The sequence below is a fragment of the Heteronotia binoei genome, chromosome 3 (assembly GCF_032191835.1).
Source record: "Heteronotia binoei isolate CCM8104 ecotype False Entrance Well chromosome 3, APGP_CSIRO_Hbin_v1, whole genome shotgun sequence".
Taxonomy (NCBI): Eukaryota; Metazoa; Chordata; class Lepidosauria; order Squamata; family Gekkonidae; genus Heteronotia; species Heteronotia binoei.
This window is the reverse complement of record NC_083225.1, coordinates 141087165-141106876: the sequence shown is the minus strand read 5'-3', so window position 1 is coordinate 141106876 and position 19712 is coordinate 141087165. Positions and strand designations below refer to the sequence as shown.

The window sequence follows — 19712 nt, the reverse complement described above, 5'->3', positions numbered from 1 at the left end:
GTCTAGCTTGCCATCTAGTGGTGCATAACCCTAAAGGAACTAAAATGTCTAGTGCCAGATAATCTTAGGATCCCCTGGCTCTACTACAGACACTGCCATACAATAATTAATTAATTTTAGACGAACAGCCAGTGCTGTTTCTGCTGAATGCCTGATTTCATGTGACCTGAACAGACCCTAATCTGTTTTGTTTTAAACTAGTCACTGCCAAATAGTAATAGGACAGCAAGAGATTCAAAATACATATTTTAAAGTCACTCAGTATTCACAGTGACATTCAGTCACATGGTAACAGGATTTTTGTGTGTTCATGATACGGTGAGATCAATATATGACTCTGTAGAGGAAAAATAGTAAATAAAGTACTGTTGGCTGCATTATTATCAATTCAACTAAAGAAAACTGAAGAAAAATATAATCACCTCAGTGAGACCTTCTGTCTCACAAAATGTCTGAGAGAAAAGAAGGCATGTCATAGTACTCTCTTTCTTCGTGAATAATATGAAGTCTTTTCCTATTCGCATGGCTCCTCTATAGTCAGGACATGAGGAAAGACAGATTTTATAACAGTAATAATTTTTGTATATTAGTATGTTTAATGTGAAACTAACATAATATGTACAGAAAGTGGGCATGAATGTCATTTGACAGGAAGGAATTTTACCTCCAGCTATCAATGCTGTTTTCCTGTCTTCCTCATGCACCATGTAGAATTGGGAAATACACTCAAAATATATTGTTATCTAATTTCCTTACAGATAGGCCTGCCAACCCCCAGGTTCCAACAAAGGATCCTCCAGTTTTGCAGGCTCCTCCCCACTGCCACCCAGCTGACCGATGGGGAGAAGCCACATTCCAACAGCCACATGTGCCATTATATCTATGCAGGCTTTAAAGAAGCCTGCAAATTGCCTTCGTTTTAGACTCTATGTGTGCCTTTAAATCTGAGCAAGAGGAAAGCTGAATGGGTGGGGTGAGTAGGCAGAGCCATGTGGGTCTTTCTGGTGAGTGTGTGAAGCATGTGAGAAAGGAAGAGAAGTGAGCAGAGTTTGGAGGAAAACTCCACCCCCTAGGCTCCTCTGCTTTCATTTTTCTGTTAGTCTGAAGACGTTGGCTGAAATACAGAAGATGGTTACATTCAGCAACTCCCATGAGTAAATTGTCCCAGTGAGATCACAAAAGTGCACGTGCGCTGTGTTTATTTTGGCCTCTTTGTGAGAGTGTGTGTATTTGTGTTCACTTTCATTTACTGGAAGTGCAGCTGCTGGGGAACAAGGAAATGAAGACTGTATTCAGGGGAACTGCACTGCTGTATTTTTATTTATTTGTTTTAGGGAATGGAAAAGTATCCTGGTTCCACCCCCAAAGTTCCTTGGTATTTTCTGAGTTGGACGTGGCAACCCTACTTACAGATCACCTTCCACTTTTTAAAATTCGCAATGTGAGTTTGCCACAATGAAAAAATAAAATCAAAACTAATACTCAATAAAAATACTCAAAAATACTTCAAAATCTCAGTAGTGTCTAGACTTGATCTAAAAGTTCCCCCATGAGCACAATAGACCACCAACTTAGTCTCTCCAGGAAAAGGAGGTGTTAAAATCTATCTGGAAGGCTCTTAGGGAAACTCAGCTCCTGAGAGAATGCCAAGATCAGGGTGCAGTAGCTGAACAAATCCTCTTCCTGTCACCTACTAGTTGAACCTCTGCAGAAGATGGGTCCTGTAGACTGATCACAGTTTGTAGTCTTGGTTAAAAGTGGTCCTTCAGGTACTCTAAGCCTGAAACACCTTGTGTTGAGTCTGAAAACAAACTGGAAGCCATTACAGATGATATATCACTGGCTTAATATGGACACTCCAGATCACTCCTACATGGATCCTTGCTGAAACAGATTGAAATTTCTAAATCATCTTCAAGGTCAGCCCCACATATTTATTTATTCATTTATTTATTTTTGTAGATTTTTATTCTGCCCTCCCTTTGAGTGGACTCAGGGCAAAATACAACAAAATCCATAATAGTTAAAAATCCAATAGTTCAATAATTAAAACAATTAAAACCATCTAATGTAAGAGCAGGTAACACAATTAACTAAATTCTCACAGTCTCAAAACTGGAGCCAATGGGCCAGTAAGATGTAATCAAGCTCAACTGGGTCTCCTAAAATAGAATACGTCGGCAAGGGAGGCTGATAGCGTATGTTATAGTACTCCATTTAGACATACTCATTTTAAGATAGGCAAAAACTCAAAAACATTCTTATGTACAAAAATAGGGACAGTTAACTACAAAGTAGAACCTCCATGTTCAGAGGCAGTAAATCTCTGAATACCCATGCCAGGGGGCAACATCAGGGGAAGACCTTGGCCTCTATGACCTATTTATAGAACTACAAACTGATTGGCCACCATGTGAGACATACTGGGTGCTTGGCTAGATGGCCTATTGGTCTGATACAGCAAGGCTCTTCTTGTGTTCTTAAAGTCAGAAATATGGGTTTTTTCCCACCTATTTGGATCTTGGACCTCCAGAACATTACAAGCTGAATAAACAAAGAAATAACTCTCACGACTTAAGGCCGTTGCCATAATGTCCAATCATCCCAGACATGGTCCGCTTAGAAGATCTTCCAAAATACACAAGATCTGTAGCCTCACCTGCAACAGATTTGTAATTATGTTATTTTCCCCCCATTCCCTTTGGGGTAGTTGTTAGAGCTGTTATTGCATAAAACCTACAGAAACTGTAAATGAAATGTTACCTGAGCTCTATACGCGTCTAAGTGGATGTGTCAAGAAGTAAGCAACTGTAATTAATACTGAATGAGTTTTTGTGGTTGTTTCCATTTCTAAGTAACTCCCCTTTAAATCATAGAAAGGATGTAGACCCATTACGTACAAGTATTTTGCCTTGCTTTCACCATGCGTATCTGCTGGGTTTCCTTTTTTGTTCTGCACTGATTTGCCTCCTTTCAGTATTCAGTTTGCTATCCATCGTGGTTTCCCTGGGTGTTCTGAGAGTGCTTTTGTGCCAGTTTTCCCCTTTCTTCACTTCCAAGACAAAGATAGTTCAAAAGCATACAGATTCCCACCCCCCTTCCCCATCCCTTCAAAGGACACTCCATTACCCTCCATTAGGTAATTCCTTCCACCATCCTCCCCCCTTCTTTCCCTCTCATTTTAAAATTTTTAATTGTTTTTACAAGCTGTATGAGACTATCACTAGTCTCAGACTGCATAATAATAATAATCAGGGTTCTTTTTGTAGCAGGAGCTCCTCTGCATATTAGGCCACACACCCCAATGTAGCCAATCCTCCTGGGGCTTACATTAGACCTTGTACTAAAAGCCTCTAAACTCTTGGAGGATTGGCTACATCGGGGGAGCATGGCCTAATATGCAGAGGATCTCCTGCTACAAAAAGAGTCCTGATAATAATAGTAGTAGTAAATTATGGCGGAAGTTTAAAAGGAGCTCTGCAAGGTTTAGTTCTCTGTATTGACTTGAAAGGGGGATCAGAGAAGGCAAATGGGAGCATCTTCAGTGCAAAAAAAAAAGGATTTCAGTTCTGCAGGCAAACAAAATAAAGGGAGGAATAGTCAGCATGGAATGAAATTGGCATGAGATATAAAGAGAAAGAAACTGGGATAGGAAGATCACAACCATTATGCAGAATCAAATGAGAGAATCACAGAGAGAAAATTATGCAACTTTGCAAAGAAGGACAGGAAATTAATTACTATGCAGCTGTGCTAGGGCATCAGGAAAACACCCTTCCCATTTTTTAGACCTGAGCCAGCTCTTCTGCCTTTCCACCCCCCATGAGGCTCTGGTTGTTTCAGAGATCTCTGCTTCTCTTCCTTTCCCCTTCCTCCCTCTCCAGTTTGCATCCCAGTCTGCCAAGTATTTCCCCTGCACCTTCCTCACTGGAGCAACCAAAACTATATGGAAGGGAAAGGCAAGGAAGAGAGAGGGGTTGATTCAGCTCAGCCAGCCCCCTTTCAGCCTAGTCTACTATTGCTGACTCCAGCAGGCTGCAACCTCCTCTACTTTGGACCGCCCAGCTTGCAGTGCTTGGGGAGCTCTGTTTGGGGTCTTCTCCCCCCTTGCCTGCCCTGGGCTGCAGCCTCTAGGCTCTGTTGCACGTGACTAGAGAGCAGGCGAAGATGTCAGAGATGCAGCCCTACAGAAAGGGGAAGCTGAGGCTCTATGGTGATTGGGAAGATCTCCTTCACCTGCCGCTTGCAAGACACCAAGAGCTTCTAGCACAAGACTTTAAAAAGTGCTCCAGAGATTCTGCGAGAGGACTCCTCTCCCATACAAACTGCAGGCCTCCGCAAAGTATGGTGGAGTTGCTGCCAACTTTGCACAGGTGCACCTCAACACACACATTGTCTTCAATCACAGCTTGCAATGCCAGTTTCAGTGGGTTCTACAGTGCATTCTGTACACTCAACATGTTCCCCCTATATTATGTGATTGTGTGACTCCATTTTTTCACAGTGGCTAATAACACAGCAGAGAATCCCCTAAGTGCAGGGGTGGCCAATGGTAGCTCTCCAGATGTTTTTTTGCCTACAATTCCCATCATTCCCAGCCATTGGCCATGCTGGCTGGGGCTGATGGGAGTTGTAGGCAAAAAACATCTGGAGAGCTACTATTGGCCACCCTGCCCTAGTGCTTGAATATGGAAAATGGAACTTTGCAGCACCTTGTCAATTTCAGGAAAAGTCTGGTCAGTTTCAACAATAGGGTTTTTTTTTTCTTTTGCATGATGGATAAGGGGGACAAAGAATCTAAAGTAAAGCTTAAAGGCTTAGTGTTCTTAAAATCTGCAGTAAGAGATGTGTGTGTAATCGGCTGTAGAGTTAAGTAAATCATTTCCTAACCCCCCAACAATGTATGATGATGGCCGAAGGTGAAAGAAAACATGCCAGTGGGCATGAACAACTCCAAACCTGCTAAACCAAGTACAGCCTACCAGCCAGTAATGGCAGCCCCCTGGGGCCCAAAAGACTTCCTTTTTTTATTTGGGTGGGGATGCTGCCAAACATTTGTCAGGGCCAAATATAACTCTGCTAAGCTGCATTCAAAAGCTGTACCAATCTTAAGTTGAAAGGGCAAGAATAGCAATTATAGTGCAATAATAGCCAAATTTTGGTATTAGCTACACACCAATCACTAACACCACTGAAATATTTTTCAAGTAGTGTGAACAAAACACATTTTTATTAACAAAGGTTTATCTGAACTTGTACAAGGAGTTAATATGCCATATTCTGGGGTGGATCCTTCTTCCAACTGAAGAGGCAATCTCCGAGCTTTGCTCAGTGGACAAGAACAACTGTTTATAATGTAGATATATAATCCGGATGAAAGTGGCTTCTCTTATGCTGATCAAGGATTGGGTTTTAAAAACACACATTCTCTGTCTCATAATGGCCACATATAATCCATTGTCTCCTTCCCTGTGAGCTTCCTTACAAGAAAAACTGCTGCTGATAATATGCTTAATGCTAACATTTAAATATGAATGATTTAGGAATAATGGTAGAGTAGAAGCATGAGAAACCCATAATGCAACATAAGTATGTCCTATGAGAAGGGACTTGTGTTGCTTCAAATTCAGGCAAATCTTAATCATTTTTGTCTTACCACCATTTAAGGGATTCAGTACTCTTTATTATGGATTAATATTGCTGAAGTTTATGAATTTTCTCCAGAGTAACTTCTCCACAGCAAGCTTCTTAAATAATTGTAGTAGTAGTAGTAGTAGTAGTAGTAGTAATAATAATAATAATAATAATAATAATTTTTATTTATACCCCACCCTCCCCGCCGAGGCAAGCTCAGGGCGGCTTGCAGGACATAAGGAATAATCTATACTAAATTGCACTTCTGTGTGTCATTCTTGGTGGTTGATGGCTGACATATTGTTCCAATTCCATACTTTCAGATAAGAAAGCAATATAGAATTAAAAGTGACCTGTGTATAAAGGAATGGATTACCAGCCAGTCTCTTCAATGTGGGGATATTTTGGAAATGTAAATGAATTTATGGACGGCCAGAGGTGCAGCTGAACCTTTACCCTACTCATATTTTCCCCAAAACTGCTTTTGAGTACTTTTTCCTTGGAAGTAGTCTGTGAGAAGAACAATGGGCCATCCCTTCCGGCGATGTTCCACTTTAAATTCCCTTCCCACCTTTAGAGTGATTTGGCACATCAAGTGAAGAGCCCCTCCTTCGTGACCCAGTAGTCCAAAGGAGACGTTTCCTGTGACTTGGTGGGGTCCGAAAGATAATCCCTCACCATCGCAGCACCCGTCTCCGCTCTCAGGGGCCTACCACTCCCAGAGGGGCCAACGAGCTGCCCGATGAGTGTAATCTCAGGACTCTTCGTGGCGTGAGTTGGGTGGGAAACAATGGCTAGCCGGGGAGGTTGGGGATGAACAGCAGTGGAAGTGACAGATGAGCTACTTCCACCCCCCTCCTCCTCAGTTACTGGCACTGGGCCCGCCCTGACTGTGCAACGCTCAACCTTCTGGGAGCACACGTCTCGCCAGCGATCGAGCTCATTGGCCCCCTCGGCAACTGTGCCCTTAAGGCGCGGGTCTAACATGGTCGCCATCATGTAGATCTTATCATGGGTGAAAGTCTGAAAGTGGGCCTCAAGTCCTTCCTGCAGCCTAACAACCAGGGCGCGCACCACTGGAAGAATGTCTGCACGGCCTTGAGCTGGCACTAGAAACGAGGCCAGATCCTCACGGGCCATGGGGACGACCAATTTTTCTACAAACCTAACTCACTGCACTGTACCCTGAACCAACAGGTGCCCTGACTTCTTTTTAAAAACCCTCCAACCAAAACTTGTTTGTTTGTTTCTTTGGTCCCTAACCTGTTCTTCTTTGGGTTGGGGTATAGTGTTTTAAACCATTTTATTTATAACATATGGTAACAATTTCCATTAATAACTTCTTTTCATCTATCCCATATGCTTCTTTCTAATCACCCCTCCCCCCGTTACTTGACCCCTGTCAGTGTTATTTACTCAAAATACTAACATTAAAAGGTACCTTTAATTCCTAAGAACTAAAATTAATATTCTTCTCTCTTTTAAAGTTTAATCATTATAAAAAATTGTCTAATTCCTTCTACTTTCCACTCGTCTTCTACATAACTTCTAAATTTTTTCCACTCTCTTTTAAAATCTTCTAAATCATAATCTCTTAAAGTTCTTGTTAATTTGTCCATCTCACTCCATGTCATAACTTTTACAATCCAACCCTATTTTTCTGGTATTTTTTTCTTGCTTCCATAACTGCGCATATAGTGTCCTAGCAGCTGAAAGCAAGTACCAAATTATAGTTCTATCTTCTTTTGGAAATTTTTCCATTTGTAATCCCAACAGAAAAGTCTCTGCAGCTTTCTTGAATTCATATCCCAAGATCCTAGAAATTTCTTGTTGGATCATCTGACAATACTTTTTCGCTCTTTCACAAGTCCACCACGTATGGTAGAAAAAACCTTCATGTTTTTTATATTTCCAACATCTATCTGGCATCTTGTTATTCATCTTTGCCAATTTTTTTAGGAATCATATACCATCTATACATCATTTTAAAACAGTTCTCTTTAATATTCTGACATGTTGAAAGTTTCATAGAGTTCTTCCATAAATATTCCCATGTATCCATCTGTATTTCTTTATTTACATTTATTGCCCATTTAATCATTTGAGATTTCACTACTTCATCTTCTGTAGACCATTTTAAAAGTAACATAAGTTTTTGAAATTAATTTTTCATTATCTCCAAGCAGAACTTTTTCCATTTCTGTTTGCTCTCGTCTTATTCCTTCAGTTTGAATATCGTTTTCTACCAAACTCTTTATTTGTTGCATTTGAAACCAATCGTATTTGTTATTCAACTCCACAGCGGTTTTCAATTCTATTTTGCCACTTTGTATTTTTAATAGTTGATTGTATGACAGCCATTTTTCCTTACCTGTCTCAGCTGTTATTTTTATCACTTCTGCTGGCACTATCCATAATGGTTTTCTTTCATTACCATATTTCTTATACTTTATCCAGGTATTCAACAAATTATTTCTTATATAATGGTGAGAGAAAAAACTATCCATCTTTTTCTTCCCATAATACATATAAGCGTGCCAGTCGAATTTATTTCCATGACCTCCCAAGCTAAAAGTTTTTTATTCAACAACCTTTTATCCACACCAAACAAACTGCATCATGATATAATCTCAAATCTGGTAACTGGAATCCTTCTCTTTCTTTAGCATCTATTAAAATTTTCATTTTAATCCTTGGTTTCTTCCCAGCCCATACAAATTCTGAAATCTTCCTTTGCCATTTGTTAAATTGTTTACTGTCTTTCAAACTATTCCGATTGTGAAAATATACATTATTCTCGGCAAAATATCCATCTTAATTGCAGCTATTCTTTCAAGCAATGAAAAGTTAAGCTTATTCCATTTTATCATATCTTCATCCATTTTACGCCATAGCTTTTCATAGTTATTTTTGAACAGGTCAATATTCTTCATTGTTATTTCCACACCCAAATATTTTACTTTAGAGGTAACTTCACATCCTGTTAGTCTCTGCAACTCCTTTTGTTTATTTACTTGCATATTTTTACATAAAAAATTTGATTTTTCTTTATTAACATAAAATCCTGCTAGTTCTCCATATTCTTGGTATTTTAGCTAACAACAAGGGTGTTACTTGTGTAGGATTTTCATTTATAAACATTATATCATCTGCACATGCTCTATATTTGTAAATAAATCCTTTAACTCTCAACCCTTCTATTTCTTTATCATCTTGTATTTGCATCAATCAAATTTCAAGAGTCATTATAAACAACAAAGGTGAAAGCGGACAACCTTGTCTTGTACCTTTGCTGATTATCCATCTGGCCCAGGTGATTTTCCAATTTTCATTGCATTAATTGCATTGCTTCAATTTCTATTTTTTCAATTGGATCATTCATTTTTTTTTCCATATATTCAGTTAAGGGTGCTATTTTAATCTTTTGCAAATACGCTTCCATCCTTTCCTTTTTTACTTTAACACCTTTAAATAATTTAGCATAGTACTTGAAAAATTCTCTCTTTATTCCTTCTTGATCTACCATATCTCTTCCATCAACCACAATTTTATTAATAATTTTACTTCCTCTCTTTTTCTTCAGTTGCTAGGACAAATACTTCCCAGGTTTATTCACTCCCTCAAAGGACTTCTGTTGTAATTTTTTCAAATTCCATTCCAATTCCTTATTTAATAAATGTCTCATTTGTGCTTGTAGTACTGTAATCTCCCTTATGATTTTCTTTTTCCCTGGCCTTTTCCTCAGTTCCCCTTCTTTTTTTAAAATTTCATTTTGAATGTCCAACATCTGTTTTTCTTTTGCCCTTTTGTCCTTATTGTTTAATGTAATCAATATTCCTTATTGTTTAATGTAATCAAGGAGAGCCGGTTTGGTGTAGTGGTTAAGTGTGCGGACTCTTATCTGGGAGAACCGGGTTTGTTTCCCCACTCCTCCACTTGCACCTGCCAGCATGGCCTTGGGTCAGCCATAGCTCTGGCAGAGGTTGTCCTTGAAAGGGCAGCTGCTGTGAGAGCCCTCTCCAGCCCCACCCACCTCACTGGGTGACTGTTGTGGGGGAGGAAGGTAAAGGAGATTGTGAGCCGCTCTGAGACTCTTTGGAGTGGAGGGCGGGATATAAATCCAATATCTTCTTCTTCTTCTCTCATTATGGCTTTACAAGCATCCCACACCATCTGAAATTCTATATCATCTTTATCATTTATTTGGAAGAAAGCTTTAGTTTCATTTTCTAGAGATGTCACTAATTCTTTATTTTGTAGTAAATCTTCATTTAATCTTCATCTTCTCACTTTTTAAGACAATTTTGTAATCCATAATATTGGATTATGATCTGCACCTATCTTCGGTAAGATCTCTATTTTCTTAGTTATAAGGCCTAAGTCCTTTGTACCCCATAACATGTAAATTCTGGAAAAAGTATTATGTCTTGCTGAAAAAAATGCATAATCTCGTACTTCAGGATTAAATTTTCTCCATATATCTTCCAGGTTTTCTTGTTTAGCTAGTTCAAAGAAGGATTTTGGCAATTTTCCTTCTTTATTGTTATTTTTCCCCCAGATCTGTCCATTGTATTCTGAATTGTTCTGTTAAAGTCTCCCATAATCATGACCTGGACATATGTCACTTCATCAAGTTGTTTTATAATGTCTTTTAAAAAAGCATCTTTTGCACCATTTGGTGCATACAGTCCCAATAATAAGGTTTTTTCGCATTTATTATTACTTCTACTGCCAAAAATCTTCCATCTTTATCTTTAAAAATTATTTTTGGGTCCAATTCTTGTTTAATATAAAAAATCACACCCCTTTTCTTCTGTTCATCCAATGAAAAAAATTCCAGTCCCAATTGTTTATTCCATAAAAATTTATAATCCTTTTGTTTAATATGAACTTCTTGTACGCAAATTATATCACAGTTTTGTTTTTTAATCCAATGAAATATTGCCTTTCTTTTTTGTGGTGAATTTAGTCCATTTACATTCTAAGATAATAATTTATAATCCATCATGGTGCAAATTCTTTATTCTCTTCATAAAATTTACGCAGCTCCTGTGTATTTGTATTTGTAATTCTTCTTCCTTGTAGCTCAAAGCTCAAACCTTCAGGTATTATCCATCTATACCTCATTCCATTGCCACGTAGTTTTTCTGTTAATTTCTTATATGTTCTCCTGTCATTTATCACTTGTCTTGGCAATTCTTTCATTATTCTTACTCTGCTTCCTCCCACTATCAATGTCTTTTCAAAATTTTTATTCAAGATTTTCCCCACCATTTTTTTTGTCATATATCTTATAACCACATCTCTTGGTAAGTTATTTTTCTTGGCATATGATGAATTCACTCTATACATATAATCATACATATTTCTAGTCCCTTCAGGATCTTCCTCCAAGAAATCAGTAATTATTTTTATTACATGTTCTTTTAAGTCTGTCCCTTCTTTTTCAAGTACTCCTCTCAGACGTATTTGTGTCTCCATCAATTTACAGTCATGGATTGTTATTTTTTCTTGCGTTTTTAATAAGGTGGAATCCTGGGTTTAACTTTCCCTTCTACCTCCTGCACTTTTTTTTGACACCACCGTTTCATTTCTAAGCTCTTCCATTTCTTTTTTAAAGTCCTCAATATCTTTTTAAAGTTTTTTTTTGCAAGCATTTATCATCTTTTCCACCCCTTTCATCATCCTAGCTTCCATTGCTTCCAACTGATCTTGCATCTTCTCCAATGAGGCAGCCCTTGCACGGGTTACCTTTGACTCTGACATTAAAGAAACAGTGAAAAATTTGAAATCACCAAATTAAATTTCAAGTATCAGGTTTGATAGATTAGAACTTGCCCTTTCAAATGAGCTTAATTTCGCCGTCCTCCGACCTTCCCAGGCTCAGATATTAATTTTTTTTAAATTTAGCCTCCCAGTAATGGCTGCTGATGTTTTTCTATGGTAATACAATCCTAGAGTAGGTCCACTTTTTCAATAGTTACTTCCTACTTTGCTTGTCCCAAGTCACGTTCTCACTGGTAACAAAGTCTCACGATACTTGACGTATTTCCTGTGTTGACTAGAAACTGCAGATCTCTGACGATGGTGCTTTCACTCCATGACCGCAGGTAGACAAAACAATAAATTCCTTTCCAATTTTTAACACTGTCCTTAATTTAACAAAGTCCAAAATTCACCCCTTTTCCTCTTCTTCTTCCAAGCTTTCAAACTTTCTCTTTCCCACCTTTTAATATTATTTTATTTGCTTTAAAATAGTCCCGGAATGGTAGATAGCAATCAGTACCTTTTTCTAAGGTTAACCAGATCAACGCTGGTCTTGTACAGCATCAGATGTTTAGCAGTCTCAAAGAAGATTAGGATCTTGTCAAGCTTATGTCAAATAAATGACTCTGTAAGCTTCTGCAGATGATAAATATGCAACTCTTCTCTGGGGATCCCTCAAAGGAGCCCCCCCCCCCAGGACTCCCTTTTAGCCAAGGTAAATCACCTCAAAGTTTCCTGTGCATATCTTGGACTAATCTCACGCTGAGAAAAGTAGGCAGAAGGCAAAAATTTGCCCTTTACTACCCCGAACTAAAGCTCGTCTGCCCCCCCTTAGAGAGGCAGGTCAGCTCAGCATTCTCCAAATCCCGGAAGCTCTGGGTTGGGGTAATAGGGATCTAGTAAAGTTTAGGAGACTAGGTGATCCTGCCTCTACCTGGCTACAGTTTTTAAAAGGCTACCTTGAGATGAAGGCAATCCTCATTATATCCTCCTAGTGAAATTTCTCCTAACTAGATCCTGGGACAAACCGGATTTTCTTGCAAACTAGAAATCAGGTGTCCCCTATGACTTGAGAGAAGCTGTGGTTTACCCTATGAAAATCTAAGGATGCACCAATTTTCAGTGGCTGAAAGCAAGATGCACTGCAACCCTAGTCTCTTTAAAAGGGAGCCTGATGTGGCCTAGTAGTCATGCTGCCTTTTATGAGAAACCGAAAAGCTTTTTAAATCGCCCTATCTGGCCTAGTTGAATTTTGAAAGAAGATAAAGCCCTAAACTGGATTTTTTTTTAAATTTCAAAAAAACACAATCCCTAAAAACATCCTTATTAGTGGGCAGCCTATTTAGTGGCCCTAGGCAAACAGAAAGCAGTCTCAGACTCCAAAAACAACTCTATAAAAACCCCACACACCAACCCTCTCACACCAACCAGAGGTAATTTAAAAAAACCAAAATGTGACAGAAAGAAACTTAACTTTTAACACCCCCCCCCCCAAAAAAAAACCAGAACCAGGAAAAGGACAACAGGACAGGAGGATGCAAAACTTGCAGCAACAGAGAATAGAGCCAAACAGAAGGCCAACAAACTCAACTGTTAAAAAAGTGGCCTTTTCAACAATAAGAAACCTCAGGTCAAATCAGTCAACAACACCCCCCCCCCCCGCCGCTCCAAAACTAGAACAAGGAAAAGGGACAACAGGAAAAAAAGGCCAACAAACTCAACTGTTAAAAAGTGACCTTTTAAACAATGAAAATTAGGCCAAACACCGCCCCCCCCCAAGAACCAGAACCAGAAGAGAAAAGGAACAACAGCAGCACAACACAACAGCAACAAATTAAACACAGAATCCTTTTAAAACTGTAAAAAACTTAACTTTTAACAATACAGGAACTTTACCAACTCCTCCACCCCCCCAAAAACCCTTCACCCTAACCCCAAGAAATCCAAGCCACCCAAATCAGGAAAAGTAAAAGGACACTGCACTTTTAAAAGTCCTCTCACTAAAGTAAGATATGGGCAAATTGGCAACCCGCCCCCACCCCAGGCCCCCACCCCCAGCAGAACCCCCTAACCCTAACCCCAAATAAGCTACCTAGTACTCACCCACCCAAATCTGGAATAGTAAAGGGACTGAGTCTTAAAAAGTCCTTTTACTAACTAAAATAAAAACAAGAACCCCAAGACTGTCTTACCTTAGACGTCTTCTCTAATTCAGGCAAGTCAGGCAAGGCTGGGAGAGAGCAGCAGCAGCTGAGGCCAAGGGCCAGCACAGCACAATCTCTCTCTCACACCAACACAGCAGCAATGGAATGGAGTCCAGCCAGGCAGACTCCTTAAAAAGGTTCTCTGGCCCTACACAGAGCAGTTTAAAAAAATAGCACTGCTCTGTGATTGGCCAGAGAACACTGTTTACTTGGATACCCAAGTAAACAAAAGAACAACAATGTTGCTGATGGCTGGGGAATTAGCCCAGCCATCAGCTACACAACAGCCCTGCACAGCATGCATTTGCAATGCATTTTGCAAATGCATGCTTTGGACTGGTTGCTGGGGCTCCTCTCCCCCTCTCCCTCCCTCCCTGATCCCAGGGAGGCTATGGGAGAGCCGGGAAAAGGCTTCCAAAGGCGGGAAAGGAGGCAAGCAGCTCCCCTGAGGCTGCAGAAGCTCCTTTCCCACCTTTTCCATTGACTTCCGTATACTTCCGTTTAATGAGCTGAAAATGGATTCGGACATATACGGCGCCGTATACTTCCGAATCAGGGGTGAGTCGGGGGTCCATTTGGTTCGGCCGAACAGAATGCACACCCCTAGCCACCAACTCCTCATCCTGTGTCTTTCACTGCTAAAGATATCAGCCCCCCCCCCAACATTTGCAGCTGCTTTTCAGTGGTGTTTTACAAAACAACTGGACCCACCTGCTGATAGCTGCAGCAAGTACAAAGTCACCTGCTCCTTTCTCAGTAAAAGTTTGCCATGCCATGCTTCAAAGAACTAATTTTGCACAGTGGGGATTCTAAGAACACCTGATATGCTCATTCTGGGAACAGTTTATTTTCAGCTTGGGTTATCCTAAGCTGTTAGACACAGATGCCCTGTTATAGTCTTGGCACCTATAAGAAGAAGCTGTGATCCCATCTTACTAAGCTGTTTGTACTTCACCCTGAAAGGGTGGGAAAAGTTCACTCTAGGCAAAGGAAGCCACAAGACAAAAAAAGAACCTGTTGTGCTTAACCAATTAGACTGCCTACATGGCAGCGAGTTTCAGTAGATATAAATAGAGGTGTAAAAAACTCCCTGAAAAATATTGGTATTTCCCGATATTCCTGAATCCCAATACTGGTATGGCATTCGGATTCGGGAAATAGGAAACCCGATTTTTCGTAGCTCCGTTATACCCTATGGGGACTACTCTGGGGGAACTGTTTTTTGAGGCAGAGGCACCAAATTTGCAGCATAATTGCTGGCGCCTCTCCTCAAAACACCCCCCAAGTTTTAAAACAATTGGATCTGGGGCCCCATTTCTATGAGCCTACAAAGAAGGTGCCCCAATCTTCAATTAATATAGCACTCACCTTATAACGATTACAAAAAAAAAAGTCCAGCAAAAAAAGGTTAAACCAAAGAGGAAGCCGTACACAAAGTCACCAAAATGTCGTGAGCCTTGTGCTTTCTTTTTCAGCAAAAAAAGGTGGCACTATTTGAAATTACCCTAGTGCTTCAGAGACAGCTCACTAATGGAAGGAAAACTGCAGTATGAAACCTCCATCGTATCACTTTACTTGAATTTGGGCCAACAATGAATAGCATCCAGTTTAGAATGGTAATGTGAAAAGGGCCTCAGACTTGACTGATCGCATGCTATATAGGATTTTTACTTAGCAAGCTTCCATAGCAGACCAAACCAATGTCTCCTAGTCCACCACTCTTACCACTCAAGATGCTGCCTATCCAACTCCAGCATATCAACCCATGATCTTACTGATCATCACCATTGTATCAGAGCAATAGATGCAAAAGGTTTAGGGAAAAGGTTTTTTGTTTTTAACCACATTGGTATTCTCCAAGAAGCTCAGAGGCAATGGCCAGCAAAAGACCTGTCCATGGACAGCAGGGCTTTGAACTCAGGTCCACCTGGTCCAGATTTAATCTCCTACCCATGAGATATCAATAGTTTTTTTTATAGTTACTGTTTACAATTTAACACTGAGTGCAAAAGTAGGCCAAAGGGAGATTGGCCGTAGGCTGCCAAACTGCTCTTGAGCTGTTCAAATGCAGTTCCTGCCCCATTCAAGAAAATAAGCACAAGAGAATTTCTGTCTAGCAGTGGTATCTATGACAGTAGGCAAAATACTGATTCTTAAGTGTAGTTTACCAGGCCAAACAGCCAATGGACCAGAAATGACACAAGGTTTTATTGCAGGGCTGCATCCCTTAGGAATTTGCCATTGGGCAAGTGCTGAAAATGAATACAAGTACTAACTTACGAAGTGTCATGCCACATCCATCATCCAAAAAGCATAACATAAATCCTCCTTGGAGGTTCTCCTTATTCACTGCAAAAGAAAGAAAATCATTTAAGGTCATACATTATAGTCAGAATACTTTTGCTTCAATGAGACTTTACAAACAATGAGCAGAAACACAATTCAACTATTGCTGGGTTGTACCACTGCAAACTGAGGTCGTGCGGTGTTCATGTTTGGATGCTTCCATACACAGAAAAAGCCTTGCATGTATAAAATTCAATTATCAATTCAGGGAAAACACCGATCCCTGGAGTTTTTAGACAAAAGACCCTGAAGTTCTAGTCTTCTGCATGGAAAGAAGACTTTTAAATATAATGGCAAAGCTTTCAAACATAACTCGTGGTCTGAAGTAACACAGTCTAGCAGTGTATACCTCATGAGTCTGTTCTCCTTGGCTGTTTCAGTACTGTAGTCAGAACTCCAAAGTATTTTTACTTCTTTTAAAAAACATTTTGAAGATAGACATGTTTTCCCCCACCTGAGATATGTTATTAGTACTGAGTTTGCTAGATTAATTTAAGATCTCTAACAGGACAAGTTTTAACAGATTGCTCTTAAGAATGTTTACTCAGAACATCCTCAAGTTAATTTAATGCTGCAAGCCCAAGGACCCTTCCCAGTCTGAGGCCTTGTGCCTCTTTGTCTCCTGTTGCCTTGCACTGGGTCACCACAGGGTCACTTTTACAGCTTTGGGTGCCCCTGGGGGAATAGCCAGTTGCCAACTGCTTGCCTTCTCCCTCCTGGAACTCTCCTTTTAAAATAGCATGGTTTATGACGGTTGGGATTCTCCTTTTAAAATAGCATGGTTTATGGCGGTTGGGGAAACTGTGGTCCAGAGAACACTACCAGCATGAAAGAGTGAAATACTCATTTAAAAAAAGAAAAAAGATTACAAGCATACTTTTAGCGCAGCATCAGATCAGCAACCAGAAGAACAAAGAAACATTGGTTAGAAACGCATCCTCTTTCCCTGGTTCTAAAAACTAGTTGACACAGCCAGGGTAGGGACTCACAAACTTTAGAAAGTTGCACAATATTCTAAAGATGTCCCATTATCTCAGGCTCCCTGCAGTCAGCAGGCCAAGCTGCTGGTTAAAGATGGCTGCTGGCCTGTAGATCAGAATTCAATAGTCTGGTCTCTTCCAAGGACCAGCATTAAGACAGAGTTCCTCCTCTATGCAAGTACTTCTATTAAACCTGCATCTCAACCCATTTTACACCACTGTCTCCACCCACTTTTGATCTGGTCCATCCTGGGGGCATATAAGTGCATCTTGGGAACCCTCCTGGAAGGCATGCTTGGAAATCTCCAGAAGTCCTCTGGAGACTGTATCTGGAGCTGGTTCATCACACTGTCTCTTCTGCCAGATCTATTAGCATTTCTTAAGAGGTAGCCCAGATGCTTCTGGAATGCCATGGGCTAATTTCCTTCCCCCTGTTTTGCTTGTTCCTAGCTCAGAGAAAGCAATTTTTAAAGCCTGCTTGCCAGCTCTCCAGGAGGCAAGGTATTTCTCTACAGTCCCTATTATTAAATAAAAAATAAATGTTAAAATGTGACATACTTCTGAGTAGATCTACTTAGGAGAACTCTCTTACTCCCCTATTAAGCGTACCTAAGATTTACAAGTATGGTCTAGGTCCTAGGCAGCGTAATTGCTATAGGAAATGTAATCTTAGGCACATAAGGAAATTGATCCCCCCCCTCCTTTATGGCATACCTGTATTTTTGAACTCACAGCTGATTATGTAAAATATTATCAATTAACTGGTGAAATTAATGGGCATTAGAAGATTTGTGTGCCACATCCATAGCTAAGTTCTTCTTTAGAGAATGCAAATCTACAAAATTACTTGTGCCACTAGTCTCATGATATGTGGAGTGCCATTCAATATAGTGACTTTTACTCAGTCATCTCTCTCTGCAGAAGATGTTGCCTGGTATATTTTTAGCCCTGGCTTGGCCCAGTTACAGTCTCCATCTTTGACCCTGACTCTGTATATCAGAAATAGTGGCTTAGACTGAGACTGCAATGATACACTATCGGGTAACTGCTAGGGGTGATTTCTTTCTTTTATGCAGCCCAAGCTAGAAATTGAGAAAAGGGGAATCAGCCAGGCTTTCAAACATCTTCCCACGCTGCCAAACTTACAGTGTCGACTACCACAATTCCCCCCCCCCCCAAAAAAAAATATGACAACTAGCATTACAGGTCAGGTAGAAGAGGAATAATCACTGTCAGAAACCTGTATAACTTAACGAATAAGAAGTTGCTTAAACATTATCGACCTGACCAAACTATTTATTTATTCAAATATTTATATCCCACTTTTCCCTGTGACTCAAGGCAGCTGAAAACTCATACTGAAAAGCATAACGGGGGTGTGTAAACATTTTTGGTTTTTCCCAGCTCCACTGTAGCCTATGGGGACCATTATAGCCAATGGGCCCCATAGGCTATAATGGAGAACTGACATGCAGTTGTGCGGGGGGGCTGTTTTTTGAGGTACAGGCACCAAATTTGCTGCATAGCTGCTGGTGCCTCTCCTCAAAAACCTCCCCCAGCTTCAAAAATATTGGACCAGGAGGTCCAATTCTATGAGCCTCATCCTCCAATGAAGGAAAAATGCCCTGAGGGCTGAAAGCAGAAATCCCTGAGTGCGCCAGCACTCCCTTGCACAGTTTAGAGGCAACTGTGGCTGCGATACAGCTAAATTTCTTGGGTGGAAGATCTGATGATTCTTAACTTCCAGATAATTCCCCATAATCAGCTGGGAATAGCTTCCTCCCCGCCCCCCCCCCCCAAAACTTTGCAGAATAAAAAATGTTTAAGCAGGAGGACAGAAGCTGACTGTCACCTGACTCCTGTTCCTGCAAACAGAAGTGAACAGCTTCCTGATCACTACTGCCAAACAGAATGTAAGCCAAATTGGTGGTGGTGGTGGAAAGTGCCATAAAGTCACAGCTGACATGGTGATTATGTAGAATTTTCAAGGCAAGAGGTATTCAGAGGCGGTTTGTCATTGCCTGCCTCCATGTCATGACCCTTGTAATTCCTTGAAGGTCTCACAACCAAATACTAGTCAGGGTTGACCCTGCTTAGCTTCTGAGATCTGACTAGCAGGTCCCTATAAACAAAATTCAGATGGAACTTACCAGTAAAGATGTCAAGACGGGTGGCACCAGCGTCTCTGAAAATATTGTTAAAATATTTTTTAAAATGTGAAAAGTTACTATTACAAATAGATACATTTAAAACCAAAACAGTTACTGAGAAGAATCTGTGTTAGGTAGAAATAGAAGACATTTGACTTGCTTTGCCTACATCATTGCCTTATATGCCCAACATAGGCCAGCATTTGCCACTACAGCAGTGATATGAACTAAATACTGCTTAATGTGCCCTGAGTAGGGTTCTCTCAGTGCTGTGGATTATTAGTAAAGGGATTGAGAATAAAGCCACAAATACTGCAATGCCAGGGTGTGGCCTCACTTGGAATGGTGAGTACAGTTCTGGTCACTGTATCTTTAAAAAGATAATGAAGGGCTAGATAAAATATGGATTAGTGCAACCTAGATGATAAAAACGTTGAAACACCTTTCTTATGAGGAAAGACTGGTCAATATGGAACTTCATCCTGACAAAATACAGCTGAAAGAGAACATGATAAAAGTTTATATGATTAAGAATGGGGTAGAGTAAGTAAATAAATACAGCCTCTTCTCCCTCTTCCATAATATTAGAAAACATGGAATAGAACTGATAGGCAATGGGTTCAGGACAGACA

General features: G+C 40.2%; 1 protein-coding gene across 1 annotated transcript in view; it reads right to left on the bottom strand.

The window, feature by feature from the left end:
- The window catches only part of MORC1 (MORC family CW-type zinc finger 1), a 96087-nt gene that overhangs the window by 72935 nt on the left and 3440 nt on the right, over positions 1 to 19712 (bottom strand). Inside the window, exons 3-6 of the mRNA XM_060235294.1 lie at positions 19081 to 19115; positions 15885 to 15953; positions 2572 to 2659; positions 423 to 531 (exon numbers count right to left, since the gene is read on the bottom strand). Of these exons, the coding sequence (XP_060091277.1) occupies positions 423 to 531; positions 2572 to 2659; positions 15885 to 15953; positions 19081 to 19115 (301 nt within the window). The remainder of the gene's footprint in view (positions 1 to 422; positions 532 to 2571; positions 2660 to 15884; positions 15954 to 19080; positions 19116 to 19712) is intronic.